This window comes from Alternaria alternata (assembly GCF_001642055.1).
Source record: "Alternaria alternata strain SRC1lrK2f unplaced genomic scaffold CC77scaffold_3, whole genome shotgun sequence".
NCBI classification, from domain to species: Eukaryota; Fungi; Ascomycota; class Dothideomycetes; order Pleosporales; family Pleosporaceae; genus Alternaria; species Alternaria alternata.
The window spans coordinates 687052-713299 of NW_017306192.1; the positions used below are offsets into that span (position 1 = coordinate 687052).

The 26248-nt window shown below is 52.3% G+C and overlaps 11 protein-coding genes across 11 annotated transcripts; 7 read left to right on the forward strand and 4 right to left on the reverse strand.

The window, feature by feature from the left end:
- Nucleotides 1–227: 227 nt before the first annotated feature.
- On the forward strand, nucleotides 228–3436 carry CC77DRAFT_981543 (hypothetical protein). Its single transcript, XM_018536087.1, has 2 exons — nucleotides 228–663; nucleotides 747–3436. Exons 1-2 carry the CDS (start codon nucleotides 464–466, stop codon nucleotides 3199–3201), a joined length of 2655 nt encoding a protein of 884 aa, XP_018389875.1. The 5' UTR covers nucleotides 228–463; the 3' UTR covers nucleotides 3202–3436.
- Nucleotides 3437–3562: 126 nt separating this feature from the next.
- Nucleotides 3563–6981, forward strand: CC77DRAFT_955378 (hypothetical protein). The gene is made up of 4 exons (XM_018535478.1): nucleotides 3563–3725; nucleotides 3806–6285; nucleotides 6336–6457; nucleotides 6506–6981. Exons 1-4 carry the CDS (start codon nucleotides 3639–3641, stop codon nucleotides 6841–6843), a joined length of 3027 nt encoding a protein of 1008 aa, XP_018389876.1. The 5' UTR covers nucleotides 3563–3638; the 3' UTR covers nucleotides 6844–6981.
- Nucleotides 6982–7036: 55 nt separating this feature from the next.
- On the forward strand, nucleotides 7037–8265 carry CC77DRAFT_523590 (hypothetical protein). The gene has a single exon (XM_018532016.1). It carries the CDS (start codon nucleotides 7248–7250, stop codon nucleotides 8055–8057), a length of 810 nt encoding a protein of 269 aa, XP_018389877.1. The 5' UTR covers nucleotides 7037–7247; the 3' UTR covers nucleotides 8058–8265.
- A 208-nt stretch (nucleotides 8266–8473) lies between these two features.
- On the reverse strand, nucleotides 8474–9856 carry CC77DRAFT_1091402 (hypothetical protein; the record flags this gene model as incomplete). The annotated part of the gene is made up of 1 exon (XM_018529563.1): nucleotides 8474–9856. The coding sequence occupies one exon, from the start codon at nucleotides 9854–9856 to the stop codon at nucleotides 8474–8476; it is 1383 nt and encodes a 460-aa protein (XP_018389878.1).
- A 268-nt stretch (nucleotides 9857–10124) lies between these two features.
- CC77DRAFT_528007 (hypothetical protein) lies at nucleotides 10125–11175 on the forward strand. Its single transcript, XM_018532019.1, has one exon. The coding sequence runs from the start codon at nucleotides 10193–10195 to the stop codon at nucleotides 10721–10723; it is 531 nt and encodes a 176-aa protein (XP_018389879.1). The 5' UTR covers nucleotides 10125–10192; the 3' UTR covers nucleotides 10724–11175.
- A 4838-nt stretch (nucleotides 11176–16013) lies between these two features.
- Nucleotides 16014–17359, reverse strand: CC77DRAFT_1028312 (hypothetical protein; the record flags this gene model as incomplete). The annotated part of the gene is made up of 2 exons (XM_018526436.1): nucleotides 16014–16459; nucleotides 16507–17359. 2 exons carry the CDS (start codon nucleotides 17357–17359, stop codon nucleotides 16014–16016), a joined length of 1299 nt encoding a protein of 432 aa, XP_018389880.1.
- A 180-nt stretch (nucleotides 17360–17539) lies between these two features.
- Nucleotides 17540–19694, forward strand: CC77DRAFT_1016840 (hypothetical protein). Its single transcript, XM_018524287.1, has 2 exons — nucleotides 17540–18154; nucleotides 18260–19694. The coding sequence occupies exons 1-2, from the start codon at nucleotides 17558–17560 to the stop codon at nucleotides 19631–19633; spliced, it is 1971 nt and encodes a 656-aa protein (XP_018389881.1). The 5' UTR covers nucleotides 17540–17557; the 3' UTR covers nucleotides 19634–19694.
- Nucleotides 19695–20068: 374 nt separating this feature from the next.
- Nucleotides 20069–20514, reverse strand: CC77DRAFT_927665 (hypothetical protein; the record flags this gene model as incomplete). The annotated part of the gene is made up of 3 exons (XM_018534004.1): nucleotides 20069–20148; nucleotides 20218–20296; nucleotides 20386–20514. Coding segments are annotated over 3 exons (288 nt in total), but the record flags the coding sequence as incomplete, so codon positions are not given.
- Nucleotides 20515–20865: 351 nt separating this feature from the next.
- Nucleotides 20866–22750, forward strand: CC77DRAFT_1016841 (dihydrolipoamide succinyltransferase). The gene is made up of 4 exons (XM_018524288.1): nucleotides 20866–21053; nucleotides 21105–21235; nucleotides 21285–21727; nucleotides 21774–22750. Exons 1-4 carry the CDS (start codon nucleotides 20905–20907, stop codon nucleotides 22461–22463), a joined length of 1413 nt encoding a protein of 470 aa, XP_018389883.1. The 5' UTR covers nucleotides 20866–20904; the 3' UTR covers nucleotides 22464–22750.
- Nucleotides 22751–23681: 931 nt separating this feature from the next.
- On the reverse strand, nucleotides 23682–24865 carry CC77DRAFT_1016842 (histone H2A). The gene is made up of 3 exons (XM_018524289.1): nucleotides 24706–24865; nucleotides 24257–24549; nucleotides 23682–24203 (listed from the first exon to the last, which is right to left on the reverse strand). Exons 1-3 carry the CDS (start codon nucleotides 24759–24761, stop codon nucleotides 24148–24150), a joined length of 405 nt encoding a protein of 134 aa, XP_018389884.1. The 5' UTR covers nucleotides 24762–24865; the 3' UTR covers nucleotides 23682–24147.
- A 150-nt stretch (nucleotides 24866–25015) lies between these two features.
- CC77DRAFT_1016843 (histone-fold-containing protein) lies at nucleotides 25016–26018 on the forward strand. Its single transcript, XM_018524290.1, has 3 exons — nucleotides 25016–25420; nucleotides 25523–25682; nucleotides 25738–26018. The coding sequence occupies exons 1-3, from the start codon at nucleotides 25255–25257 to the stop codon at nucleotides 25826–25828; spliced, it is 417 nt and encodes a 138-aa protein (XP_018389885.1). The 5' UTR covers nucleotides 25016–25254; the 3' UTR covers nucleotides 25829–26018.
- Nucleotides 26019–26248: the final 230 nt, after the last annotated feature.

Genomic DNA, 26248 nt, shown 5'->3' on the forward strand with positions numbered 1-26248 from the left:
AACCACGTCTTGAACATGGTTACCAGAGACAGCGGATAGGACTGTGAAGAGCGGATACCTGTGAAATAGCAAATTGTGATACCAAGGTCATTCCAGCTGTCGAGGAAGCACGGCAATCGTCGCAGCTCGCTAGGCGGTGTTTCTTGTGGTACTATGCGGCGTTCCAAGGCTGTCTTGGCACCTCGCGTTCCATTCATCGCTCGCTGCACGCACTTCGACCAGACTAAGTCAACTTTGGACAACTTCCAACAGCACGACCCAACCTCTGGGGAAATATTTGCGCGTCAACAGGAGCAGTCTTGGGTCCGATTACGCGCTTCTGCCAATTCCACCATCGCGCCTTCCGATATCGCGGGGAGGGAATGCTGTGAAGGAGACAGACTAAGAACGACTCCGGCCGCCCTGAGCGCGTTGCATCCCACGGCATCACTCGCGCATCGCCAACAGCCCCCCAAAAGTCACCATGGCCGCCGCCAACGGCACCCTCACCCCGCCGTCGCTGCCGCCCGCGCCCAACTCGCCCTCTGCCGCAAAACGCAAACTCGGAGAGCCTCATGGGACTGCTGCCAACGGCGCATCCACGCCTGCGCAGGGAGAGAGCGCACCCGCCAACACACGCTCTCTCCAGGCTGTACTAGGAGACATACTGGCAGTCCTCAAGAGGTATGACACATGCAAACATTGTCCCGCGCCTACGCGTTTTGGGCTCGAGGAACCGTCTGCGTTCGCATGTTGACACTGAATAGCTACGACACAAAGCCCTCGATTCTGTCACACCCCATCACCTCGTCGATAACGCGATCTGCCTCCGGAGAAGCCGACTCGAAGCGCACCAAGCTGACCCCACCGAGCGGCCCTGCGACCATCACCAACTTGATTCAAGACGGCTCATACCAATCTTTGCACGCATTGGAGAAGGATGTCGAGAGTGCTGCCGCCGAAATCCTGGCAGCCAACGGCCCAAGCGACTCGTCAACTGCGCCAACATCGCCCGAGGACACTGCGCTTCAAGGCAAAGTGCTTGCTTTCCAAACCATACTGAAGAACTTGGTTGCCAGGGAAGATGCGCGCAAGGCACATGGCCCAGCAGAGGGCGTCAACGGCGACGCGGATGCCCACGTCTCGACAGAGGATGGTACCCCTGTGCCAATCAAGGAGGAAGAGCAGGATGCCGAGGTGCCTCAGAGTAGGACCGTTCTTACGCTGTACGGAAGCGCACCGCCGAAGCAGCTCTTCTCCAGCTTGCAGCAGCCCCAGAAGATACCACCCACCGATGGAATATCTACACTCGATACCGCCGTCAAGGTTACTCTACCTCTTCGCGAGACGAATCTGCCCAACCTTATCTCGACCACCGAAGTATATCCTCTCCCCGATCCAGACAACAAAAAGAAGATTGCGACCATTGGAGAGGTCTTTCGCGCACCTCCCCACCTGCCACAGATCAGCCCTCCCAAGTCTGCTCGACCGACAACGAGCAAAGGCAACAGTACCATCACCTTCGCGCACCAAGAAGCGCCCAAACCCCGTCGCAAGGGATCGCAATCGTACGCGCACCAAAATCTATCTTCGGGCTTTTGGCTTGGGTATGGCGGGGTGGATATGCCCAAGGACCAGACCTCACCAACGGCAAAGCAAAAGAGCAGACAGCGGGCATTGAGCATGGGTGAAGCGCAACAGCCACCGTCTGAGGCAATCCTGGTTGCAGTCCAACAGGCCAAAGAAGACGCCTTGTTCCGCAGTGCCTACTCGAGCTTTGCTCCGACGCGAGATGACAGCTCCGCTATTATCCCGGAAGAGACCAAGAACATGGTATGGTGGCAGAGGGTTGGTGAGAAGCGCTTCAACGACATGTTCCCAATCGATCCTGCTCTGCTCGATCCTGAGGAGGCTAAGCGGGCCCTTGCAAACGGAACAACCGATGAGGACGAACTGTTCAAGGAGGCTGTGGAGAATTTCACGCCAATCGAAGGAGATGAATTGCCTGGCATGGAGGAGAAGACTGAAGAGGAGAAAGACACAGACGAGGTGCTCAAGGAAATTTCCGAACTCTTGGAGACACTTGCATCTTATCAAAGGATACGAAACCTCTCCCTTACAACCAACCCACGCACACCTGTCGTGCAGAACGCCTCCCTTGCGACTTTGGCCGGCAGCCCATCAACACCTTCGTCTGAAGAGTTTGATGTGTATCAGATTCTCAAGTCCCAGCTTACCTTGTTGATCTCACAGCTTCCGCCGTATGCTGTCGCCAAACTCAACGGAGACCAGATGGACGAACTCAACATCAGTCGAACCATTCTGTTCGATGCCAAAGAGTACAAGGGGGTTTTGGAGGAGGACCAACTGTCTAAACTGGCAAAGACACCAGGAATGACTACTGCAACGCCAGCTACTTTGGCTCGAACAGGCTCTGGAACCAATGCGCATTATCCCGCGGCTAGCCATCAGTACAGCCGTCCAGGACAGTCAGTGCCTCAGTCCGGCGCTCGTCCAGTGTATACGCAACCGCAGTCTCTCCATCGGTCATCCTCAATGCATCTACAACGCTCGCCGTCGAATGCCGCGCAAACATTCCAACCAGGTGGTGCGCCATATGCCCCCAATGCTCGATCAGGGTATTCGGCAACCCCATCGTACAGCCAACAGACGCCGCGACCAAGTTATGGAACTACACCTTCTGGGCAGTACTTTCCGCAGCGTTCTGCACAGCCAAGTGGCTACAGTGGCGCCACGGGCTCGCAGTACTACAACTCGACACCAGCACAGGGTCAAAATCGATATGCCGCACAGCAGAATCAGGGCAATTTCTATCCTCGGTCACAAAATGCGGCACCTCTGTACAATGGCTCACAAGCACCGCCGCCACGTAATGTTTCGCCTATGAAGGGCGCACCACCTACGCCATCAGCTTATGGTACACGGCCAACATACGGCACGCCGGTGTCTGGAGGGCAAATGCGCAGCACCTACTACGGTCCATCGCAATACGGTGCTCCGCAGACGCCTGCTGCCGCTGGCCCCTATAATGGCGTAGCCAGCAATCCGCAGCAAATGATGCTTGAGAGGCAACAAGCCCAGCAAGCACAGGCCCGGCTTGCAGCACAGAACAGTTTCAGTAGTAGTAGGCAAGGGTCAGGGACGCCGCAACCTCCCAACGGCTCCATGTATGGCGCTAATGGGGCGTCCATGTCGACGTAAGGTGTTTTGATGAGTAAGTGTGAATTCACATGGTGTTCTGGATACCATAGATCAACTTGTGGCGTTTCGGAAACTCTAGCAACAAGCGGGGGGGGATTATCATTGCCAGCATGTGGTTTAGTTGGTGTAGTCAGTGTACTTGGCGATAATGACGCGGTGTCAGGGCTCGAACAGGCGCCTTGTATTGACTAAAGTAGCATATTTATTGTAACCGACGTTAATCTCATTTGACCAGACTGCTACGAGCATCACCCATGACATGACTGCTAGCTGTGGCTGTGACGTGGCGTGGACCCTGCATTCCGCTTAAAGTTGCCGAAATGACGTCGCGCAACGCGTTCTTGCCGGCGAAGCAGCTGGGCGGTCCGTCAGTCAGTCGCAGATCGCAATCCTCATCGCTGGCTTTGGGAGCAGAGGTATGAAATACACACACCGCCATGGCTCACCTCTTGCGCGGAAAGCAGGCCGGTGTCAGCAACGACCTTTCCCAAGGCCTAAGTCCTGATCTGTTTGTGCTCGACCATGTACGCGCTCGCTGCCCTCACCCCGCCGTTCCCGCCCTCGCCAACAGCCCTACAGGCGCAAGAGCTAACAGCACGTGAAGATCCGCAACTATGGCATCAACTCCAAAGTCACCCAGGTCGCATACGACCCCGTCCAGTCTCTCATAGCCGTCGGCACCAGCGAGAGCAAGTTCGGCCCCGGCCAAATCTACGTCTTTGGCCAGAAGAGAGTCGAGGTTGTGCTGCCGCTGCCCACGCGCAGCGCCTCGGTCAAGATCCTGCAGTTCTGCGCTGAGAAGTTGCTGTGTGTAGACTCCAAGAACGACTTGTCCGTCTTCTCGCTCGAGACCAAGAAGCTGCTCAACGCCCATTCTCCGCCCGCCAAAATCACGGCCCTCCACTGCGACCCGACCATCGACTATGCGCTTCTGGGCACACAGCAGGGCGATGTGTACGCCTATGATCTGGCCAGGGAGGCTCTTACGCCCTTCAAGATACCCAATTTGTGGAGAGAGAAGTTTCCCCGTGCACGCCTCGTCTCCGTCGTCACACTATCGCTCCACCCGCGAGACATCGGCTCCCTCCTGATTGGATACAACTCTGGCGCCGTCATCTACTCGTTCAAGCAGAACAAGGCCTTGCATTTCTTCCACTACCTGGTTCCCAAGGGAGCTCCTGGAGGCGATTCCGATCCCGCCTCCATCCACATGGACCGCGAACCTCCCTTGACACAGGCTGTCTGGCATCCCACTGGCACCTTTGTTCTGACTGGGCATGAAGACAGCAGTATTGTTATATGGGACTCCAAGGACGGCCGCATTGTGCAGGCGAGGACATTGACCGACACAAACGTGGACAAGCCAGGCCAAGGGAGCTTCAGTCCAGGTGCTGTCGACGGGTCATATGCGCTCAAGTCACCCATCTTCAAGATCGCTTGGTGTGCAAATCAGGATCCAGATGATACCGCTATACTTGTCGCCGGTGGACAGCCATCCAACATCTCAGCCAAAAGTCTGACCTTATTCGAGTTGGGCCGGACACCTGTTTATGCTACCGCGTCCTGGCAAGTACTGTCGGATCACTTCGAGAACCCTAAAAGGCAAAGAATACTTCCATGCCCACCCGGAACTGAAGTGGTCGATCTATTTCTCATTCCACGGACCTCCCCTCACTATGCTGGCTGTCACGATCCAATTGCGATTATCGCTTTACTTGCTTCTGGAGAGTTGATCACCTTATCGTTCCCAAGCGGAATGCCCATCACACCCACTAACCAGCTGCATCTCTCCATGACACTTGTACATCCGTACATCAACTACGCGAACCTGGCACCGGTAGACCGCACACGATGGCTCGGCATGACCGAGAAGCGGCAACACGGTCCACAGTTTCTTATCGGTGGTGCCGAGGCTGTACATCCTCTCAAGCGATTCGAACACCGCAACATAGTACAGACAGCTCATGCAGACGGCACAATTAGATTGTGGGATGCAGGCCATGCCGATGAGATTGAGAACGCTGCCTTGCTACAGGTAGACGTTGCTCGAGCAGTCGGCCGACCAGAGCATGTCAACGTCACACACACCTCATTCGCAGGTGCGGCATCTGAATTGTCTGTAGGACTGAAGAGTGGTGAAGTAGTTGTGTTCCGATGGGGTGTCAACAAGCATGCTGGGCAGGAATACCCACCAGGTGAAAACAAAGCTCAAGCGCTCACAGATATCTCAGAAAGGAGTGAAGCGGCTCTCAAAGAGGGACTTTTGCCCTTTACCTTGCTTGACGAGGGCAACGGACCAGTCACCGCCTTGAAACATTCTGACGTTGGCTTCGTTGCTGCGGGCTTTGAAGGCGGCAGTCTGGCCATCATCGATTTGCGAGGACCGGCAATCATCTACAGAGCATCGATACAAGAATTCATCAAACCAGACAAGCGCGCCAGCTTTCGACGGAGTTCGACTCAGGCGACTCCTAAAGCAGAGTGGCCGACCTCTATTGAGTTCAGTGTAATGACGCTCGAAGATGAAGACTACTCCAGCATTTTGCTTCATGTGGGCACCAACCTTGGTCACCTTGCAACCTTCAAGCTACTACCGGAATCAAGTGGCCGATACTCAGTGAAGTCTGTGGGCGTGTGCTCATTAGAAGACAAAGTCATCAGCATTTGTCCCATGCATGCCGAAACTGGTCGACCAGCTTATGCTTCGCAGTCTGCCGTTGCTGGACTTCGAAATGGTTCCAAGATTGGCGGTGTGCTTCTAACCACAACAGCATCGGGAGCGAGGTTATTCCGCCCTGCCACCAGTAAGGGAGCGCACAAAACCTTTGACCAGTTCCTGTGCGATGCGGCGACTGTAGTTAGATACGAGGACAAAGGATACGCGCTGCTTGGCTTGTATGGTGATGGGTGTGCGAGAGCTTATTCACTACCTGCATTGAAGGAGATCGTGTCCATCAATCTCAGTGAGCTGCTAGACGTACGGCGCTTCTCCGAGGCAGTCATCACAAGTACTGGTGACATCTTCGGTTGGAAAGGTCCCGCAGAGATGGCTCTAGTTAACGTTTTCGGAACCGGACTTCAATAGTGAGTCGAGTCCTCTCTTAACTAGCGATACTTATACTGATATCTTCTAGTGAACGCGCTAAAGACGTCCTGCTCAACCCAGAGCTGTTGATCCCGCCACGACCGACTATCAGCAATATCCAATGGATCTCCGGCACACAGTACGTCACACCAGCTGACATGGATCTTCTCAGTAAGTCATCTCGCCAGTTACTCTCAAGTATCGACTAACATGCCTTAGTCGGTGGTCCTGATCGACCTTTGTCGAATCGTCAGATGGCGCAACAACGCGCAGAGGCTGAGCAAGAACGCCGTCGCGCCAACCCGTCCGCTGCCAGTTCTTCTGCCGCAGGGTACCAGTCCTACCCCACTCAACCGGGGACCCCAACTCAAGAAGGCTGGGGTGCCTGGGCGAGTCGCCAGCTCAATGAACGCACGGAGAAACTCAACATTGTTGGAGATAGCATGGATAATCTTTCGCAGAACAGTGCAGGTTGGGCAAACGATGTCAACAAGTTTGTTGGAAAGCAGAAGAGAGGGCTCGTCATGGGCGCTATGAAGAGCAAGTTTGGGTTTTGAGGCGCCAATGTCTGGTAACTACCACAATGTTTCATGCTGGTTTATAGCTGTACGATCGACGACGGAGGTTTGAGGCGAAAAACAGATGGTGTTCGAGCTAACTCGAGCGATTGCAAAAATGGATTCTTTAAATTCTCTTCGCAAGTGACAGGTGCATAAAGTATGATGTTCCATTGCCATGCTTGGAATTCCTGTGGTGCACACTCTAAAGTGTGGAAAGTACTGTTCTTGACAGGATACCAAGGCAGACTAAACCGATACCATCTCGCCACTTCTTGCCCTTCATCGGCGACCCCTGCTAGCGCAACGCGACTCCCCCAACCGTGCGCAGGTTCACACTTCTGGACATTTCATCACCTTCTCATGACCACACTGAAACTGACAGTTGTCGATTCTTCAAAGCGATGAGTTTTTTAAGCAGCATTTGGCAACTACTCCCGAGCGTGGACTGGCTGTTCGGCACAACTGAGCCAACTGGCCCTTTCACACCAACCTACGCTGACGTCTGTCACGCCCGCGCCCTCCTCAAGACACTCAAACTGCCCACTGAACTAGTACTCAGCATCCTGGAGCATGCGCAATATTGGCCTATTGCTGAATTCTCTCAGAATGGGCGCAAAGTCCATGCCAACGCCAGCGCTAGCGCCAACAGCTCATCCGCAGCAGCATTGTGTCTCGAAGCCGAAATATACTCTGCATCTGTCGTAGAAAGGATACGTCTTGGTGGCGAAACAGTAAAGATCAAGCGCATTACCTTTGATGTGATGAGCAGAGACCAAGGATGGACAAGCGAAGACACACAAGGCACTTTCTCGACGTCTTCATGGCTTGAAGTATCTATCCTGCGAGATGCTTCCAACATCAACAGTCGACTTCCTACTCCGCGGTTGGTCAATACTTGGCTGAGCAGCCCAATGGATTACCATACTAATATGGTTGGTCGTGGCTGGTCGCTCGTCAAGAGGCCAGAGAGCGCGTTGCAGGGACCGCAGGGGGGTGAGGGGGACTATGCGTGGTATTTGCAGGGCAATCGCGTCATGGCTTCGGGGCAGGAGTACCATGTTGCTTGGGAAGAGCATGGTTTGAGTGAAGTGAACGAGGGGAATGAAGGCGCAGGTAGTGGAGAAGGCTTCTTGAATGCGTTCAGACAGGGAGATCGGGTGTTGGTGTGGGCGAGGGCCAAGGTACGGTCAAGACCACGAATATGGTTTTGACATTACAACTAACTTTCTGAATAGTACCCAGGATGGCTGTGTATCGTCGATAACGTCAACATCACTGTCCATTATGGCTTTTGAGCACCCATCACACAACTGCCTGAGTACGATGTTGGCATTACTCATTATGGGGGTGCAAATGCGTCTATTCAAGCTCCTAGATTGAACACGCCATCTTGCTTTTAAGCGATGACTCACTCTAATGAGCATGTGATGAGGAGATGTGTACGTAAGGCACCGATCCCATATGCACCCAAGCAGTTGACTTTTCCTGTTCCGGAAAAGAAACATGCTTGACGCTGCGCAGCAAAGCCTCGATATTCAAAGCACTCAAGACAAATGTCCCCATCGACTATGAGAGCGCTCACACTTTCATCCTAGTCATTCTCCCATATCTCTACCATCCGCTCAACTCACTTCGCATCCTCCTCCAGGACCGTTTTCAACTGCCGCAGATACTTTCCAAATTGCCCGAAATTGCTCAATTCCATCCCTCGGGTGCATTTCATCAGATTGCTAGCTGCCAATTGAAGATTATCGAACTGGTTCTTGACCCTAAGGTAGACTTTTCGGACATTCTCTTCTTTGCGTTCCTGGGTAGGAACGGCTGGCGCGAACGGGGTTGGGGATGAAGGGGCAGGAGACACTGCTTGTGAGATGAAGATGGAGGGGTATGACGATGATTGTGATAGTTGGGATGACGGGGGTGTAAATATGGAGGGCGGAGCAGGTGGGAACGCGGGTCGTGACATAGGCGGTGGTCCAGTGGCGGCGGCTCGAAGGGTCTCGTTTTCCGTTCTAAGTCGTCCGTTTTCAGTGATGAGGAGGTCTTTTGCCGCATCCGAGGTTGGTTCCTTAGCCTTCATGACATCTTCCATTATATTTTCGTGCTCCCGTCTCTCTGCCTCTCTTAAACGTCTCTCTTCTTGTAACTCTGTTGCTAGCTGATCGTTCCTTGCCCTAATGTTGTCGATTTCGATGCGCTGCTGATCTCTATACCTTGTAATAGCCCTCAAATTACTTCTTTCAGTTTCGAGTTCTTGTTGTAGTCTCTCTGTGGCCTGTTTTGTAGCGTTGCTAGATTGAACCCGTATCAACTCACTGTCGTCTTTATCTTTTTCGTGAAGTTCCTTTATCTTATCAAGCTCTAATTTTGCAGCATCGAGCTCTTTGCGCAGCTGCTCTTTTTCTTGCTTATCGTTGGATTCCGGGTTCGGTGTGAGAGAGGCAATACTAGGCTTAACATCATCCTCATCTTCGTGGATGTTTATCTTCGGCGCACTAAACCTGCCCTTTCGCACAGGATGGAGCTTGTCATCTTCGCTATCGGATATTGTTATGATCTCAGTGTCTTTGTTGGGCTTCGTCGTTGATGCAGTTGATATGCCGTTGCCCATGTTCCCCTCATAACTAAACTTCTGCTTGCTGTTTGGTTCGGTCTTCTGACGTTTTGCTGTTGCTCTTGTTAGACGTACAGGCACAGCGCGCTTCTTCAGTGTGTCTGTAGTGGCCTTTCCAGCGTTCCTAGTCGGTGTCTGCTTAGCAGTCATTTCTGCTCGAGTAACTGGTGCTAGGAGTGGTGCGGGCGGAGCACATAATCCACTTTGGTAGGCTCTCTGACGATCGAAGATCAGAGTAGCGAAAACTTCGCAGATAGGCGGGTCCTGCGATTGGGTAGGTCTCGCTGGCTGTGGTGTTGGGGATGGGTAAGGTGAAGCTAGAGATCGGCGACTGGTACGGCTTGTAGATAAGCGCTGCCGAGCGGTCTGGTGAGCGTAAGTAACATTCATGGCCATGATTACAATCTTGTAAAGATCGTCTCAACATCGCATGTATCGTACGCAACAATGGTGGAGGTGAGAGAACAGCTCAAGTGGTTGAAGACATACTAGTAGTAGCTGGAGCGTTGCCAACATAAGCATATGTGGGTGCTACCTTACAATGTAGTTCAAGCGTTAGGTAGCGGGGCGGTGAGAGAGTCGTGAACGGTAAGTAGAATGTCTGTCATGGTGTGTCACATGCCGTAGCGATGCTTCGTGATATCAAAGGACAGTGAGATATGGTCGATTGTATATTTGAGGTAAAGCCCTATCCTCTGCTATTGAACGAACCTGTTCCCCATACGTGGAGCTATGTTAGCGTATCGCATCAAGCCAGTGAAGTCGAAGATCTCAATTGTTATAAGGGGTGCTCGTAAAAATCCACTATCGACCAGGAATTGCAAGGAAATACCATTAATTAAAAACATGCTATACGCCCACTCGTCTAATAGTTGGTATGCAATGCTGATCCTCCAGAAATGTACCCACAGTGCCTACATGCGCCAACCAAGCAAGCTCGTTACACATTATTTCGTAAGAAAAGATAGACGAAGAGACGAACGCGGATCTTTGAAACGTCTATCAGGAAGGAAAACGGTTGATACAAGAACAGAAACACTCAACATAGGAAACGTACTAATACATATCCTCTCCCCTCTCCTTGCCACTGCCATTAGTGTGTCTCACACTGCCAACCACACTGGCACGTCCACTGCCGCCGATGCGACTGCCGCCCGCAGACGCACTTCTTTGGATAGTGTCGGCATCATCTTCATCCCTTCGATCCCGCTCTTTTTCGAGTGCAGCCCTCAAGTCTGCATTTTCTTCCACTTTTTGCTCTAGCCTCTTCCGGGCGCCGCTTCGGTCAAGGAGTCGCGCTTCACGCTCAGCCTTCAACCGCCGTTCAAGTTCCTTGAGTCGATGTATCCACTTCTGCTCACTTGGTTGAAGCGGTCCAGCAGCAGGATAAGGGTGGCCTGGCGCAGGCGTCGATGAAGTAGAATAATTTTCGACTACAGAAGCGGAGTGAGCCCGCAACAGCGTTTGCGCCATACTGGCACGCTTGGAAGAGACTGGCGACGCAGCACGTGATGGCGAGCGGCTAACAATAACATCGTTGCCAGACTGCGTCGTGGTCGTGATGGCGCGGAGGGTTTGGACCTCGGATCGTAACGTTTTGTTTTCAGTACGCAGTTTGTTTAGTTCTGCGGTGTTAAGATCAACAATACCTCCACGAACAGTGCTAGGTCTTCCAATCGACTGTCGTTGAGCCATGACAAGCTTCTCAAGCTGGTCAAGTCGCTTGGAGCGTGCATCTAGGCTATGCTCAAGAGTCTGGTAGTCGCGGACGAGGTTGTTCTCTATATTGCGAATTCTTTGCTTGAAAGCACCAATGACACTCTCCACAGTCCTGACCGCAAGAATGATGTTCTTGTTGAAGCCTTGAACGTTCCTAGAAATGAGCTCCATCGAAGTAAGTTCTCCGTTGATGAGAGCGTTGTTGCGGGACCACTCTGCACCACAAAGGGTGGATAGTCGGTTCCACAGGGCGTATAGCAGATTGTTTCGCTCGAGCAGCTGCTCTTTGTATTGTTTCTCTAGACTGTGGAGTTTCTGGCGATCCTGGCTACGAAGAGTCTCCAGTTCCAGGACTCTTGATTCGTGTTGCTGAATCGCCCTGGCAGTGGATTGGTGACCGCGTTTGGCGTTCTCGAATGTGGTTTGGTCTTGTCGGCGGGCTTGGCGTTCACGTTCGAGCATCTCTGAAAGACGGCGGCTTTCCAAACCGGCGCTCTCCAGGAGGGTGTCGCGGGCACGCAACAAACGGTCCTTTTCTGCAAGATCGGCTTTGACAACTTCGAGCTCTTGCATAGTCGCTTGGAGGTCTCGTTGGAGCTTTGCAATGTCCTGGAAATTTAGGGTTAGTGTATGTCCAGCCGCTATAGTCAGTTTCGCTTACCTTGAAGAGGCTTGACCTCGTACCGTTGAGGTTTCCCAGAGACTCACGAAGAGTGTGCTCCAGTTCGTCATGGCGCTGCTTCCAGGTGGATGCCTCAACTTCTTTGCTTGACAGGTTCTTTCGTAGCTTCCTGCTGTCCTCCTTGAGCTTTGTCAATTGACCGTTCAGGTCGGTGATGATCTTCTCCACCTCTTGCTTCTCTTGAGTCTCCAAAACATCGCGTTGCTGCCTTTCCTCAGCCATGCGCTCCTCGAGATCTCGGGAACGTTCTCTCGCCTCCTGCAACGTGACTTGAGTGTGGTTCAGGGCTGACTCTAACTCGCCAATCTTGATCTTGTCGCCTTCTTGCTCTTCTCTCAGGAAGTCAATCTCACCCTGACATGACTCAAGCTGAACGTCCAATCGCTCATTCTTAGACCTCTCCTCACTAAGAAGCTTGTCTTGCCTGTTCAACTCTTCATTTGCGTCTCCGAGCTCAGCTTCAAGGTTCTGAATCTTGCGTAGGCTTGCGTCCCGGTCGTCCTCGAGCTGTAAAAGGCTCTCGCTGACATTCTTCATTTCCTGCTGTAGGGCGTGGAAGTCTTCAGTGGTGTTTTCGAGATCATTGTAAAGACGATCACGTTCCGCTTGCTTCTGTTCAAGATCAATCTCTAGCCTTTGAACTGTATCCAGCGCTTCCTGCCTTAGCTCCTCACATTCCTGCTCTTTGTCTTGTAGCAGCTCGAGTGCCTCGTCGCGCTCACTTGCTAGTGCTTGAAGATCTTCTGTCTGTGCTTCGATCTCCCTCTCTAGCTCCTTGACCTTGTTCTCAGTAGTCTCAAGCATGTCGAGATGACCGTTAAGCTGGTCGTCAAGCTCTTTGTAGGAAAGCTTGAGCTGAGATAGCTCATCTCGAAGAGCAGCATGTTTGCTTTCGAAGTCTTCTCGATCAGGATCGCTTTGCTGGGTCAAACGCGTCCCGCCGCTTGCTCTTGAAACAGACCTCATGTGGTTGCGGGAGATGGAGCGCTCCAGAATACTATCGCCGGCCGTCGATCCTGCATCTCCTCTTCGAATTGTGAGTTTCAAGCCTTCGTTCTCTTCCCTAAGACGGAGGTTTTCTCGATTCCTTGATGTGAGCATAGAGGCTTGTGCGTGAAGGTCTCGTTGCAATTTCTCATTGTCGCTCTGTAGGTGTTCCACCAAGGTGCTGCTTGTGCCACCAAGAGAGATTGGCGCAGTATTCTCGTTGCCATCAGAGCCAGAATTTGAACGAGCAGCAAAAGATTGCTGGATGCGCCGTGAGTTGTTCAAGGTTTTGTTGAAGTGATGGTTCGTCGTCGAGTGTTGCATCTGTTGGTTCTGCTCTTTCAAGCGTTCGACCTCTTCTCGAAGTCTTTCGCTTTCAGTCTCTGCTTGCTGACAGCGACTCTCGACTTGCTCACGCCTTGCGCGTTCCTCCTCGAAATCCTCTTTCCACATGTTGATGGCCTCGTCAAAACCAGCGGAGTCTTCACCAGAGCTCTTCTCTCGCATTGTCTTGATGTAATCAGCCATGCGTCGGTTGTCTGCTTCTTTCTGAAGTGCCTCCTGCTGCCACTGGTCCACAGTGATCTCTGTAGATTCTAGGCGCTCTCGTAGAAACTCGATTTCCTCCTCTAACTCAGCTTGCCTAGACGACTGAACACTTCTCCCGTCCTCCGAACCGCTGCCAAGGTCCCTGGAACTAGCGTTACCTTCCTCCTGAGCCTTGAGTCTTCGCTCTAGATCACGAATTTTCTTGCGCATTGACTGACTTTCCTTCTTCTCTGTCGCAAGATCGGTTTGCAGTTGGACGTTCTTTGAGATCATCTCCTTGACTCCCTCGTCAGATCGATTCTGAAGCGCTTGGTCGAGGAAATGAATCTTGAGTTTGAGATCAAAGTTTTCTTTGCTGAGCTTATCAATCTTGCTATTCTGTTCCTTCAGTGTAAGGTTGTGTTTGCTCCGAGTGAAGGGAGTGGCCATGTGCCGTTTGTCTGGCGACCGCGAGTGCTTAGCCCGGAAATCGCGTGCAATAGAATCCGGTACCTGTATGTCTTGAACATGCCTGGCGATAACGGTGTCTGTGGGGGCAGCAGGCTGCACGCTGGGAGCGCGAGGTGTCTCGGGTGGAGTTGCGCTATTAGGGACTTCCTCATCTAAACGACCCAGACCATTATCCGGCTGGAGGAAAGCAGAGAGAGAGTTAGTACTGATACTCCGGCCCTTCTCCCAGGGGTTGGTATCGCTGTATCCCGACATTGACGAGGCTATGCTACCTAAGCTCGGCAATCTTGATAGCCCAAGGCTCATCCCTCGTGGTCCACTTGAGCGAGGGATTGCGCCACCAGTTTGCAAGGCATAGTCTGCACCAAGACTCGCTGTGCTTCCGCCATCTCCAGATGCATCAGACCGGTTAGTGAATGAAGACACGGATGATCGTTGGCTCGAATGGCGATGCTGCAGGTAGCTCGGTCGCTTACTAATCTTTTGCGCGGTCGCAGGAACCGGTGGTGGAGGCATAGCTATGCTATCTACGCTGGATTCGTTCTCGTTCGTAAGGGAGGAGCCCTCTTCAACTAGAGAGAAGTCGGGAGCTTTTACTGTCGAGGCACTGGATGTGGGCCGTCGCACGTCCACTTCTTTCTGCTGGGCGCCTGGAGCAGCCTGTTCCTCTCGACGCGAGCCGTCCTCTTCCTCCCCCTCCGATTGTTCCGTAGTCTGGCTTGCTGAAGCGCGCGATTGACTTCGTTGCGCGGCTTCCGCGGCGGGCGAGGAAGGTCCAACCTCTGATGTTGCGGTGCTCGTATCCATCGAGTCGTCGGCCCCAAAGTCCAAGCGTCTCGCAGCAGGTGTCTTGTAGGCATCCGCGGGCGTGGGAGCCTCAGAAAAGGATGAAGAGTTGCTATGAAGAGTATTCCTGGATTGCGACTTGGTCGGTGTGTTTCCACTGCGTACTTCAAGCTTCTTGGGCTTCTTCTTTGGCTTTAGCAATTCTTCTAGGTTGTTCATTACTCGCTGCATATCTGCGTCGTCACGCAGAGGTCGAGCTGATTGTTGAGAATTTCCTGGTGAGCCCCCGAATAAGTAGGTATCGTCTACGCCGGACTGTCCTTGAGGTGCTTCGACCTGGATAGGCGCCTCTGGGATAAAGCTCGATTCGATGTCCATCAATTGGCGCTTCATCTCGCGATCCTCAAAGACACTCTCGTCATTATGCGCGTCTTTCTCCTCGATAACATGATGTATGATGCTGTCGTCTTCCTCGGTTGGTAAGGGCGGCAGGTCAGCGTCGGGCTGGTCAAAAGCCCTGACATCGTCGGCCTCTGAGATATCGTGCGCCATGTAGTTTTCGTGTGTGTGTGCCAGCGTGGGGGTGGAGGGTGTGGAGTCGAGTTCGTCTGTTTGCGAGGCCTCAGCACTCGAAGCAGGAGCGGTGTCTGTCGCCATGGGGGCCGGTGCGCGCACAATGAGGGGGGAAGTCGCGTGGTATGGAGTATTTTCGAGGCCTGCTCACCAGCATAGTGCAACTGCCGAGGCTGCGGTGGAGTGAAAGTTGACGACAAGTGCGGTGATTCCCTGCACTCGCCTGTGAGTGACAACAGAGCGCGCGTTGTTTGCGCTAGTATGAATCCGGCATGTTGCCCTACCATTCTGCCGGTCCGTTCCTAGACCAACCGGATCGGCTGCCGGACTATGTGGGCATGCCGTACCCAGATGTGTGTTTGATGTGATACTAGGTACCTTCGTGTTTATACTGCGCGGTTTCCTCATTTGTCTGTAGTGCCTATGTTGATGATTAAGTGCTTCCATGTGCGCAGTTGATCGTAAACACACAGACCATCTACATAGTCCAAACTGCGAATACAGAGGGAAAGGTGATAAATGTACATCTTGATTGTGGCATGGCCTGATGCTACTGGATGGTCTTAGCAAGTACTATGCCTCCATAAACCAATGCTCGTATTAACTCCTGCTAAACGCTTATGGCCTTTTAACGTGTCGGCGTTGTTGCTGATAACGTTCCGATACATGTGTACGTATGTGATGTGAAGTATCTGAACCGGTCCAGCGGAGCAGCACAGATATTGGTCTCTGGCCGCATGCGCTTTCTGGTATGAAGATTCTGTGTGCGTAGATGTCATGCTAGTTCAAGTAGTCATGCAGCATTTCTCAAGCCATTGCCGCTTCCTTCGCCCGCTTTTTATCCTTCTTCGCTTTCTTTTCCTCTTTTCTCTTGGTCTCCTCTGGATCCCGGTGCTTCTTGGTCTTCTTTGATGGCACTTCAGGCGTATCGACACCATTGACATCAGCATGTTTCCTCTTTGGCTTCTTCGAGGGTAGATTGAGTCCATTCGGCATCCCAAGTCCCGCAGTCTCCCGTGGCGCTTCAGTCTCGTCATCTGGATCACCAATAATCCCGGCGTCATTGCCACTAAAGCCAGTGGGAAGGAAGCGCATCTTCAGTCCTGTAACCTGTGGTCGTGGTGCACGGATAGTCGATCGCGTTATCGAAGCGGCCGCTTCTGAACCCGTGTTCTGGTCTGCTTGTTTTGTGCTGAGGTGAGGAAGTCGCACGACCGATCGCAAGCGCAACGTCTGTGATATCCGCGTAGAGACTAGCCAGGTCAGTACAGTCAGTATAAGCAGTATTTGGTGAACGTACCAGGCTCCATGCCGTTCTTGCGAGGCAATAAAACCTCCCGAGTGCCATCTTCGCTCTTTTCTGTCTGAGAAAATCCATAGTCGGTGCCCTTGTGACTTAATATCGCATCTCCTTTCATAGCTTTGTCCATGGCAATCTCGCTCAGATCCTTCAAGGAGACACCTGCTGGAGCAGTAATGTGCCATACCTGCTTCCCTTCTAGGTTATCAAACAGTCCTGTCGACTTGGAAATGGTCTTGTCATTCAATGTCACTGGATTGAATCCTTTCGGGGGTACGTAGGCCTGCGTCGGTCGAAAGTCGACTGCATGTGATTGCGATTGCACTGGAAGTGATGGACGTGTTTGAGCTGGTTTGCGTGTTGGTTGCGGCGCGTTGTCAGTGTCTGAGTCGTCACTGGAGGTGTCTGAGCTGCTTGTGCTGTCGCTATCGCTGTCGCTGTCGCTCGAAGCATCCTTGCTCTTCTCGTTACCCGGAAGCTTCGTCTGTATATCCCTGGTCGGCGCGTCGTCGTCGCTTATCTCTGAGCTCGACAAATCTGCGACGTCCTCTTCTGTTGCGATATGCTTGGATGCTGGTTTCTTGGGTGAAACCTTCGACTTGGATGTGGATTTGGAGGCAGGCGCATCTTTCTTGCTAGGTTTGGACTTGGTTTTGGGAACGCCATTCACATGGATACCGATGGTGGCTTTCGGCTTCTCGACCTTCTTGGGCTGCGCGGTGCTCTCATTGGGAGAATCATTGTCACTGTCGACAAATTCTTGGCTTAATTGCGCTTTCGATGGGGTGTTCTGAGGTTTTGACTTCTGCTTGGAGCCCGGCAGCGGCACCTTGGTTTTGTGTGTGTCCTTCATGGTGTGTGTGGAGCCATGCTCTTTGCGACCAGAAAGTCGAAGTTCGTAACTTTTTTGCGCCGCGGTCTGGCGCGCTCGGGCGGAGAAGAGCCGCATCGCCACTAGTCCTAATCAAAAGCTAGCGCGCCAAAAATCACTGGCTTGGTCGATGAGATACTGGACAGATGCAGAACACCAGCATCAACATCCAAAGTCAGTATGTCAGGAAAACGGAAGAGAGGAGAAGACGCGACTGCAGCTGGAGTCGTCAGCGAAAAGCCGCTCACTGCGATTGCGGCAGCTCGACTGCGAACCGAAGCCGCAGCTAAAGTCGTGAATACACCCAAAGTCACGCTTGAGCAGATTCCTGTACCAGCAAGTCCATTGCTCAAAGATGGAAACCCGGAACAGGAAGACTCAGATGAAGAGGAACAACCCGTGCCTGTTCAGCGCAATCTCAAACTTTGCAACTGGCGCAACGAACCACAAAACATCCTATCAGACACCGATACTGAACTCACCGTCAATCTGAACAAGCACGCGACTATCACGTTGATCGGCTGTTTTGACTTGTTGGTTCTGAGAGGTGCCGTCAACATCAATGGTGCGAATATTGGGACAGTCAATCGTGATGGCCAAAAAAACCAAGCTCATCGAGTGTGTGTACCAGCCACGCACCCTATGTCCAAAATCCGCGGACTAGATGGTACAAATCACATAAGTTTCAAGACTTGCAAGACACCTGCATCTTTGGCGCATATTAGTCCAGTGTTTGACGGAATCTGGGATGACTCCAATGATCGATCGTTCCGTGTTGTAAGTGCATCGCTTCTCGTTTACAGCTCACCTTGGCCATTACCGTGTTCTATGAGAACACGATGACTCGTTGAGACTATACAAGAAAACTGACTTTTCTGCTAGGTGACCAACTCAGATGCAGATACGCTTTCCCGACCCTTACGTCCTGAAGTGACACCTGAAGACTGGCTTCGCGCAATTGAGGACTGCGCTAGCAATCCTTCTACCACCGTTGTGACTGGGTTACCTAGCTCGGGCAAATCGACTTTTGCCAGGCGGCTCGTGAATCGCTCTCTCACAGGACTAGGCAAGACCGCTGCATCTGTGCCAGCTGTATGTTGGATGGATCTTGACCCGCAAAAACAAGAGTACGTCCCTGGAGGTCAAGTCTCTCTCGTTGTGGTGAGAGATTTGAATTTGGGTCCGAGTTACACACACCCCTCTGTTGTACCAGAACAGAGAGAAGCGAGCAGGAACGAGGTCGTTCGCGCACATCCAGTCCCTACGAATTTTGCCAATTATGCGGACTATTACCAATCCTGTTTTGAGGATCTTTTCTTGGCATACAGGAATCTTTCTTCTCGAGATTCGTCTCTACCATTAGTTGTCGACATACCCAGCTTTCTCTACTCCTCACATTTCGACTTACTAAACAAGCTGATAGTGAGGATCAAACCGCATAATGTCATACACCTCAGCGATACACGAGCCATCGACACTGAAACAGCGGCAAGGTTGCACTTACTTCAAACATCAACATCGCAATACCACGGCACACTCTATGAGATTACTGCGCAACAGCCCCAGTCGATCCCTATAAGGTCGGACAATGAATTAAGCGCTATGCAGATGCAATCCTACTTCCATCTCAGATCAAGCAGTACGAGCCAGGGCCAGCCCCAACTTCTCAATTGGACGCCAGATCCTCTTTCACAGCTGGTACCCTGGGAGTTTTGCTACGAAGAAACCCTAGAGCGAGAACAGGATGTAGTTGCTTTCGCAATGTACTCTGAGCCAGTCGAGCCATCCTCATTGCTGCATGCATTGAATGGCTCCATCGTGCAAATCATTCAATCCACATCATCTGCCGTTCCTACTTCTAACGGCTCGCTTCCCAAGACACAAAAATTTGGGATTCCATATCTTCCAGAGTCTGAACGTACTGGCATGGTAGAACCACTAGATCCTCGAACGACGAGAATGGTTTGTACAGCGATGATCAGGGGCTTCAACCCTGAGAAGAAGATAGTAGAAGTGTTGGTACCAAAGACTCATGAGCCTCTGTTGTACAATCTGTCGCCCGAGAGGACCATCATTGTCGGTGGATGCTGCGACGTGCCGGAATGGGCATTCTTGGAGGACGCATACGCACAGGAAAGAGGGGTCAAACCAGCAACTACTGTCGATAATATGCCCGTTTGGGTTGAAAAGGCGGACCTCGTAGATGACATGGGATATCTTAGCACTGTACGCAGAGTGAGGAAGTTTCAGACCTGATAAAGTACCTAGGGAAGATTTTATTCCTACTTCTTGATGAGAAACAAATATGATAAGTACCACAATGTCATCCTCAGATCCAAGACTACCTGCACTGGAATTGCTGCTTTAGGTGGTGCTGTTGTATCAACGGATGCGTATTTGACTTTTGCGACATTGACGAGGCTAACGGACAGACGTTGGCAAACACCGATAATGACCTGGACTTGAAAAGGTGGGTGATAGTCACAAAGGAGAAGAAAGTACAGAACAGGGATAGAGACGTCAAGGTCTTTGAGGTCGGTAGTCTCGTTGAAGGAAAGAAACGTAAGTTTTGGCTTTCTTGTTGTTGCGATTTACTGCTTAGTCGCACTACCGTTGTGATATTTACAAGTGGACACAGCCCTGTTCTCCTATCCCCGATTACAAGATCATCTTCGGTGGAGCTGGGGGTCGTCAGCAGATGGAGTGAAAATGATGGATGATGAACTCACGATCGATGATTGGGCACGGCAGGTTGCGCTCGTACTTTGATCCTACAACACCCGTCAGTACAGTCATATCCGCGGCCGATGCGGAAATGTATCCGGGCATGAGCAACGAACCTCCAGGAGCCGTAGGTGGGCGGTAAGGGTCTGGGTGCTTCCACTTCTCGAGCAGGTTCTCCGTCTCCTTGATCAGTTCCTATGCGACTCGTCAGCAGAGTCCCCTATGTAGCCACGATGTGTGTCGAGTTGTAAATTGGATGGCGGTGGTGCAACAGGGAGACGCACCCTCATCTGTCGCGGCTCAGTGACATTTCGCTTGGCCTCGAACAGTTCGCGGATGTACAGGGCCTGTCCGCGCCAGAGGTACCGGTGGACGCTCCAGTCGAGGGCGAGCTTGAGGGACCGCCTGTAGAGGCGTCTGCGGCTGCGTCAGTTTCTGCGCGTAAAAGGCGAGGCGGGCGGGGATTTGGCGTACAGGACGTGTATCTTGGAGCTCATGACGGCGATGGCCCTTCCAGTGCAGGATGTGGCGGAAGGGAGAAACGTGGTTCGTGGCCGCAATGCCTCGCTGTTGTCGCAGATGGCTTGGTGAGGGCAGCGTGAGGTCGCGGGCTTGGCACTTGTGCCTGTGACGGAGGGTGGCTTCCGAGACGTCAGAACCGGTGCCCTGTGCCTGCACCTGCTTCAGTACCGTACAATTGCCTCAGGAGGACTCATATTCAAAACTTCGCTCGCTCGAAGCCGCCCATCGCTCTCGCACGCATTCCTATTTCCTTTTTCCCACTCTTCGCTTGGCTGCCCATCATGTCCGGCCAGCAGTGTCTACGCCGTCTACCGGCGGCCATGCGCTCTGTGCGAGCTTTGCGCGCAAGCCCACGAGCCATTCCTGCCGCGCGCAGCTATTCCGCCATCTCCAAAGCGAACTCGTCTGGTCTCCTCGGTCAAGCCTCAAGGTAATATCAAACACTCTGTGCATCAATATGCCCACCACTGACTGTTTACAGGCGGCCTGGCCAGCTGTCGTCACAACGCCTATGGTCCCTCGACCAGACAAGAAGCTATGCCGACACCATCGTCAAGGTGCCTGAGATGGCCGAGTCGATCACAGAGGGAACCCTGAAGCAGTGGTCAAAACGTGCGTCTGCCTTATTCAAATGGACACATCACCAGCTCACAATATGCAGAGGTCGGCGACTACGTTGAGCAGGATGAAGAGATCGCTACCATTGAGACCGACAAGATCGACGTTGCTGTCAACGCGCCCGAGGCTGGTACCATCAAGGAGTTCCTCGTCAACGAGGAGGACACCGTCACCGTTGGACAGGAAATCGTAAAGCTTGAGGCTGGTGGTGCCCCAGAGGGCGGAAAGAAGGAGGCCAGCGAGCAGCCAAAGGAACCCGCATCTAAGGACCAGGAGACTTCGTCGCAACCCGAAGGCCAGCAAGAGCAGTCTCAGCCAAAGGAGGAGCAATCTAAAGCGCCAAAGGAGGAGTCAAAACCTGAGCCTCCCAAGCAGGAATCCAAGCCCCAACCGCCCAAGCAAGAATCCAAGCCTGCACCACCCAAGAAGGACTCCAAGGCAGAGGAGACTAAGCCGGCCACACCTGGCAGCCGTGAGGAGCGCCGCGTATGTACCCCATGCCCATGGAGATATTTGTACTAACAGCTCGTAGGTCAAGATGAATCGCATGCGCCTTCGTATCGCCGAGCGCTTGAAGCAGTCGCAAAACACCGCCGCCTCGCTGACCACCTTCAACGAGGTTGACATGTCCTCCATCATGGAGTTCCGCAAGCTCTACAAGGACGAGATCCTTAAGAACAAGGGCGTCAAGCTCGGTTTCATGTCCGCCTTCTCACGCGCCTGCATCCTCGCCGCACGCGACGTACCTGCCGTCAACGCTTCCATCGAGGGCCCCGATGGTGGTGACACCATTGTCTACCGCGACTACGTCGACATCTCCGTTGCCGTCGCCACTGAGAAGGGACTCGTCACCCCCGTTGTCAGGAACGCCGAGAGCATGGACATGGTCGGCATCGAGAAGGCCATCGCCGACCTTGGCAAGAAGGCGCGCGACAACAAGCTCACGATTGAGGACATGGCTGGTGGTACCTTCACCATCTCCAACGGCGGTGTCTTTGGCAGTCTGATGGGCACTCCCATTATCAACCTTCCCCAGACCGCTGTGCTTGGTCTGCACGCCATCAAGGAGAAGCCTGTCGCTATCAACGGAAAGGTCGAGATTAGGCCGATGATGTACCTTGCGCTCACATACGACCACCGACTGCTTGACGGAAGGGAAGCTGTCACTTTCCTGGTCAAGGTCAAGGAGTACATTGAGGACCCCAGGAAGATGCTCTTGTAGGCTTCGGTACTGCAGTCTTCTATTTTTGCATATTTTGGTGGATGGGTTATCGGGCGAAAGCGCGGGAACTAGTAGTAGGGTAGGGGAGATGTGGTCGGATGGATCAATGAGACATTTGTACATGCATTGATTGATTCATAACGTGTACATGTGTCGCATGGAAAACCGGGTATATATGAATAGGTGGTTAATTGCATGCTGAGCGTTTCCTCTCTTGCCTTATGCATCAATGTGTCCAGGTTTCAATGTCGCGCCTTTGCGTGGATAGGCAGGAATTGACGCGTAAATTTCCACAAGTGTCGTTGTAGACTTTGTGCCAAATCCCTCAGCATGCCTGTTTTATTCGTATCATGCGCATGTAACCAGATATACACGTATATACACCTCCGGCGTGTCAGTAGTGTGTGGTCGCGTCTGGTGGTCGCGTCTCTCGTATGACGTCATATGAAAACCCCACCACCACCATGGAATTTAATTCTAAAAAGACATCTGGAGAGACTATGGATATGTTATTGGTCGCTCTACAAAGTCTCGAGTGAATTGAGCATGGTGGTGGGTTGTGACAATTTTTTTGAATGAGTTGTTGTTCGGTGTTAAATACCAAATTCATCAATGACTACGTTGACATTTTGTGAAATATGAGCAACCAACGAAGAAGCCATGCGAATATAAAACACAAGCAAAAAGCATCCATCGCGAGAAGGACACGTAGTATCATTTGGAAAAAGGTGTAGTTCAAGTAGTATGTGGGTTTTCACCCTTGAGATAACAGCGCAGGTGGCTACATAATCACAAGAAGACACCCGACAGCACGCTCTAACGCATATGCTTCTTGTTTGTAAGCTATCATACATGAAGTGAGATATCAGATACTAGATCCGTCTTACGAGGTGACCATACATAGAAAGTCATGTTCTTGACTGAGATGCACGTACCTACTGGTTGACGTTGGCAGTACGATAGTATCCAAGCATACTAATATGTAACTTCATGGGCTCGGATAAAAATACAAAGTCTTCTACACAGGTAAGCATTATAAGTTGATAGCGTATTATGGACCAAGTCAAAGACATTATGTGGAGGATCTGGGGTACCCCGCTGTGCCGTTTCTGGAGCGGCAATCGTCCAGGTAGTATGATTCGAGACATTTACGTCCAAGTTCGACGCTGGATACCGTGCACATGTGGATTATTATCATCTGCTTTCACGTATGTTCCGAGTTGCAAGAATCACAACTGCATGATTTCTACACGGCACTTCTATGCAGAGTACATTGTCAAAGTTGCGCAATCGCAGACTTGCCGAATGCAACGTTGTCGCACCAGTTGACCGCCTCGAGATCGCGTGCCGCGTGGATCTACCGGTATGAGGAATGGCTGGTGTGAGGCTGATAGCTTCCCGATGTACCTCCACCGCTCAATCTGCAAGCGCCAACTCGCAGACACAGTACAAAACTAAATGCAAACCAAGGCAAAGTCACGGCAAAAGACAAATATTGAAGTGATATGCTCGATTCAGCTCATGAGCTCGCGGTCGTCAATACAACCAGCTAATATACAGCTCTGGTATAAATCCCGTAAAAAGCCGAGAACCCAAACCCAGACCGACTCCCATTATCATTGCAGATGAAAAAGACCCATGAAGTAACCACGCCGTGAAGAAGAAACTCAAATGCAGGACGCGTTTAGAGCTCCTGCGAAGGACCCTTGCCAGGCTTGGCTGTCTTCTTGGGCAGAAGGTCTGAAAATATGTTAGCAACTGATGCGATGCGATTAGACCATGATGCAACGTACTCTGGTGAATGTTGGGGAGGACACCACCCTGGGCGATGGTGACGTGTCCGAGAAGCTTGTTCAACTCCTCGTCGTTCCTGATGGCGAGCTGGAGATGACGGGGAATGATACGGGTCTTCTTGTTGTCGCGGGCAGCGTTACCGGCCAACTCGAGAATCTCAGCAGCGAGGTACTCGAGGACGGCAGCGAGGTAGACGGGGGCACCGGCACCGACACGCTGAGCGTAGTTGCCCTTGCGGAGAAGACGGTGGACACGACCGACGGGGAAAGCGAGACCGGCCTTGGATGAACGGCTAAGGACGAGTTAGCTATGATGCAATGTTGGAGATGCAATGCGAAAAGACGCGTCAATCAAGCAAAAGACGCGTCAAAAAGATGCGAATTGAAGCAAAAGAATGCGCAAGGCAAACTCAAGCTCAAGACGCGATGCAGGAGATGGAAACACTTACGATTGAGCGCTGGACTTGGAGCCGCTGGCCTTGCCTCCGGATTTGCCGCCAGTCATTTTGAAGGAGTTTGGTTGGGGTGGGTTATTTGAGAAAGTGGGAGTGGTGAGAGAGATGAGTTGCGCGAGCGGGTTGAGCTGGTTGTGGGCGTGGAGTGTCGAGACGATGGATTGCTTGCTGCTGTTGGGGGGCGGGGCGGTCTTATAAGGACGGCGCTGGACTGTTGTGAGTGCGCGAGATCAACCTGCCCACGCTAGCGCGCGAAAAGGCAGCGACGCCGTCTAGCGCCTGCCGCAAGTCAGCGCAAGATCACTCGCGGGCCTCGCTTAGCTACTAAACTGGCAAGAGCTGCCGCACGGGCCTCCCAGCCGCCTGCTGGATCACAACATGAGAGCGCGCTCCCCATAAGTAGCGCGTCCCCCGCCGTCGACGACCTTTCCCTTCATCCATCGCAAACTTCCACCACGACACTCAGCCAACTCCATCTCACTCAAAGCTTCTGCTTTTAACTCAAATCCACCCTTTTTACCCAACTCCACCAAATCACTCAAAATGCCCCCCAAGGCCCAGAAGACTCCCACCACCGGCGGCAAGGCCCCGGCCGGCAAGGCTCCCGCTGAGAAGAAGGAGGCTGGCAAGAAGACCGCCGCGCCCTCTGGCGACAAGAAGAAGCGCACCAAGACCAGGAAGGAGACCTACTCCTCCTACATCTACAAGGGTAAGTTTGCCATCTGCGCGTCATTGAGCGCGACATCCAGTCTTTGAAGCAATCTGCTTCATCGGTTTCCATTGAGCAAAATTTGCTAACGCGTCTTTGCAGTCCTCAAGCAGGTCCACCCCGACACCGGTATCTCCAACCGCGCCATGAGCATTCTTAACTCTTTCGTCAACGACATCTTCGAGCGTGTTGCCACTGAGGCCTCCAAGCTCGCTGCCTACAACAAGAAGTCCACCATCTCATCGCGCGAGATCCAGACATCGTACGTTCTCCACACTTCCTTTACAATCCATCGCATATACTGACTTCATTCACAGAGTCCGTCTGATCCTGCCTGGTGAGCTTGCCAAGCACGCCGTCTCTGAGGGTACCAAGGCTGTTACCAAGTACTCTTCTTCCACCAAATAGAGTGCTTTCTTTTCGCTGGATGTTTTCTTTGGGTCTTTCTTGTCTATTCCGACAAGTGGTTATGGGGTGCGGTGTTCACGGGTCCTTTGCTAATGTGATCATGGGTCGGTTTGTCTGTCATCGAATCATCTAGTCGTATTCGACTACGAGGTCCATCAGGGTCTGTACATTATACCACAGCAGACGGGAACGAATCAATTCTTTCGAACTTCACACATGACTCCAATTTCTCCAATCATTTCCTGTTCTATTTCTACACTGATTGACCCGCTAATATCCAGTTACTCTTTTCACGAAAGGAACGGTCGAACTTGGTAGCCACCTGTCTACAATACGCACATGGGAAAACGCGCGGAATTCGAGTCGAAGCGCGATATCGACGCGCTCGAGGTCGCGTGTACCGTATTCGGAGATACGCGT

Bases quoted from the DNA above. Each gene is read 5' to 3' on its own strand.
- CC77DRAFT_981543 (XM_018536087.1), top strand. From the start codon at position 464: ATGGCCGCCGCCAACGGCACCCTCACCCCGCCGTCGCTGCCGCCCGCG. The intron at 664-746 runs GTATGACACATG...GACACTGAATAG, and splicing joins ATACTGGCAGTCCTCAAGAG to CTACGACACAAAGCCCTCGA.
- CC77DRAFT_955378 (XM_018535478.1), top strand. From the start codon at position 3,639: ATGGCTCACCTCTTGCGCGGAAAGCAGGCCGGTGTCAGCAACGACCTT. The intron at 3,726-3,805 runs GTACGCGCTCGC...CAGCACGTGAAG, and splicing joins ATCTGTTTGTGCTCGACCAT to ATCCGCAACTATGGCATCAA. The intron at 6,458-6,505 runs GTAAGTCATCTC...AACATGCCTTAG, and splicing joins AGCTGACATGGATCTTCTCA to TCGGTGGTCCTGATCGACCT.
- CC77DRAFT_523590 (XM_018532016.1), top strand. From the start codon at position 7,248: ATGAGTTTTTTAAGCAGCATTTGGCAACTACTCCCGAGCGTGGACTGG.
- CC77DRAFT_528007 (XM_018532019.1), top strand. From the start codon at position 10,193: ATGTTAGCGTATCGCATCAAGCCAGTGAAGTCGAAGATCTCAATTGTT.
- CC77DRAFT_1016840 (XM_018524287.1), top strand. From the start codon at position 17,558: ATGTCAGGAAAACGGAAGAGAGGAGAAGACGCGACTGCAGCTGGAGTC. The intron at 18,155-18,259 runs GTAAGTGCATCG...CTTTTCTGCTAG, and splicing joins ATGATCGATCGTTCCGTGTT to GTGACCAACTCAGATGCAGA.
- CC77DRAFT_1016841 (XM_018524288.1), top strand. From the start codon at position 20,905: ATGTCCGGCCAGCAGTGTCTACGCCGTCTACCGGCGGCCATGCGCTCT. The intron at 21,054-21,104 runs GTAATATCAAAC...GACTGTTTACAG, and splicing joins CTCCTCGGTCAAGCCTCAAG to GCGGCCTGGCCAGCTGTCGT. The intron at 21,236-21,284 runs GTGCGTCTGCCT...CACAATATGCAG, and splicing joins CCTGAAGCAGTGGTCAAAAC to AGGTCGGCGACTACGTTGAG.
- CC77DRAFT_1016842 (XM_018524289.1), bottom strand. From the start codon at position 24,761: ATGACTGGCGGCAAATCCGGAGGCAAGGCCAGCGGCTCCAAGTCCAGC. The intron at 24,550-24,705 runs GTAAGTGTTTCC...ACTCGTCCTTAG, and splicing joins TCCAAGTCCAGCGCTCAATC to CCGTTCATCCAAGGCCGGTC. The intron at 24,204-24,256 runs GTACGTTGCATC...ACATATTTTCAG, and splicing joins CCTCCCCAACATTCACCAGA to ACCTTCTGCCCAAGAAGACA.
- CC77DRAFT_1016843 (XM_018524290.1), top strand. From the start codon at position 25,255: ATGCCCCCCAAGGCCCAGAAGACTCCCACCACCGGCGGCAAGGCCCCG. The intron at 25,421-25,522 runs GTAAGTTTGCCA...GCGTCTTTGCAG, and splicing joins CTCCTCCTACATCTACAAGG to TCCTCAAGCAGGTCCACCCC. The intron at 25,683-25,737 runs GTACGTTCTCCA...CTTCATTCACAG, and splicing joins TCGCGCGAGATCCAGACATC to AGTCCGTCTGATCCTGCCTG.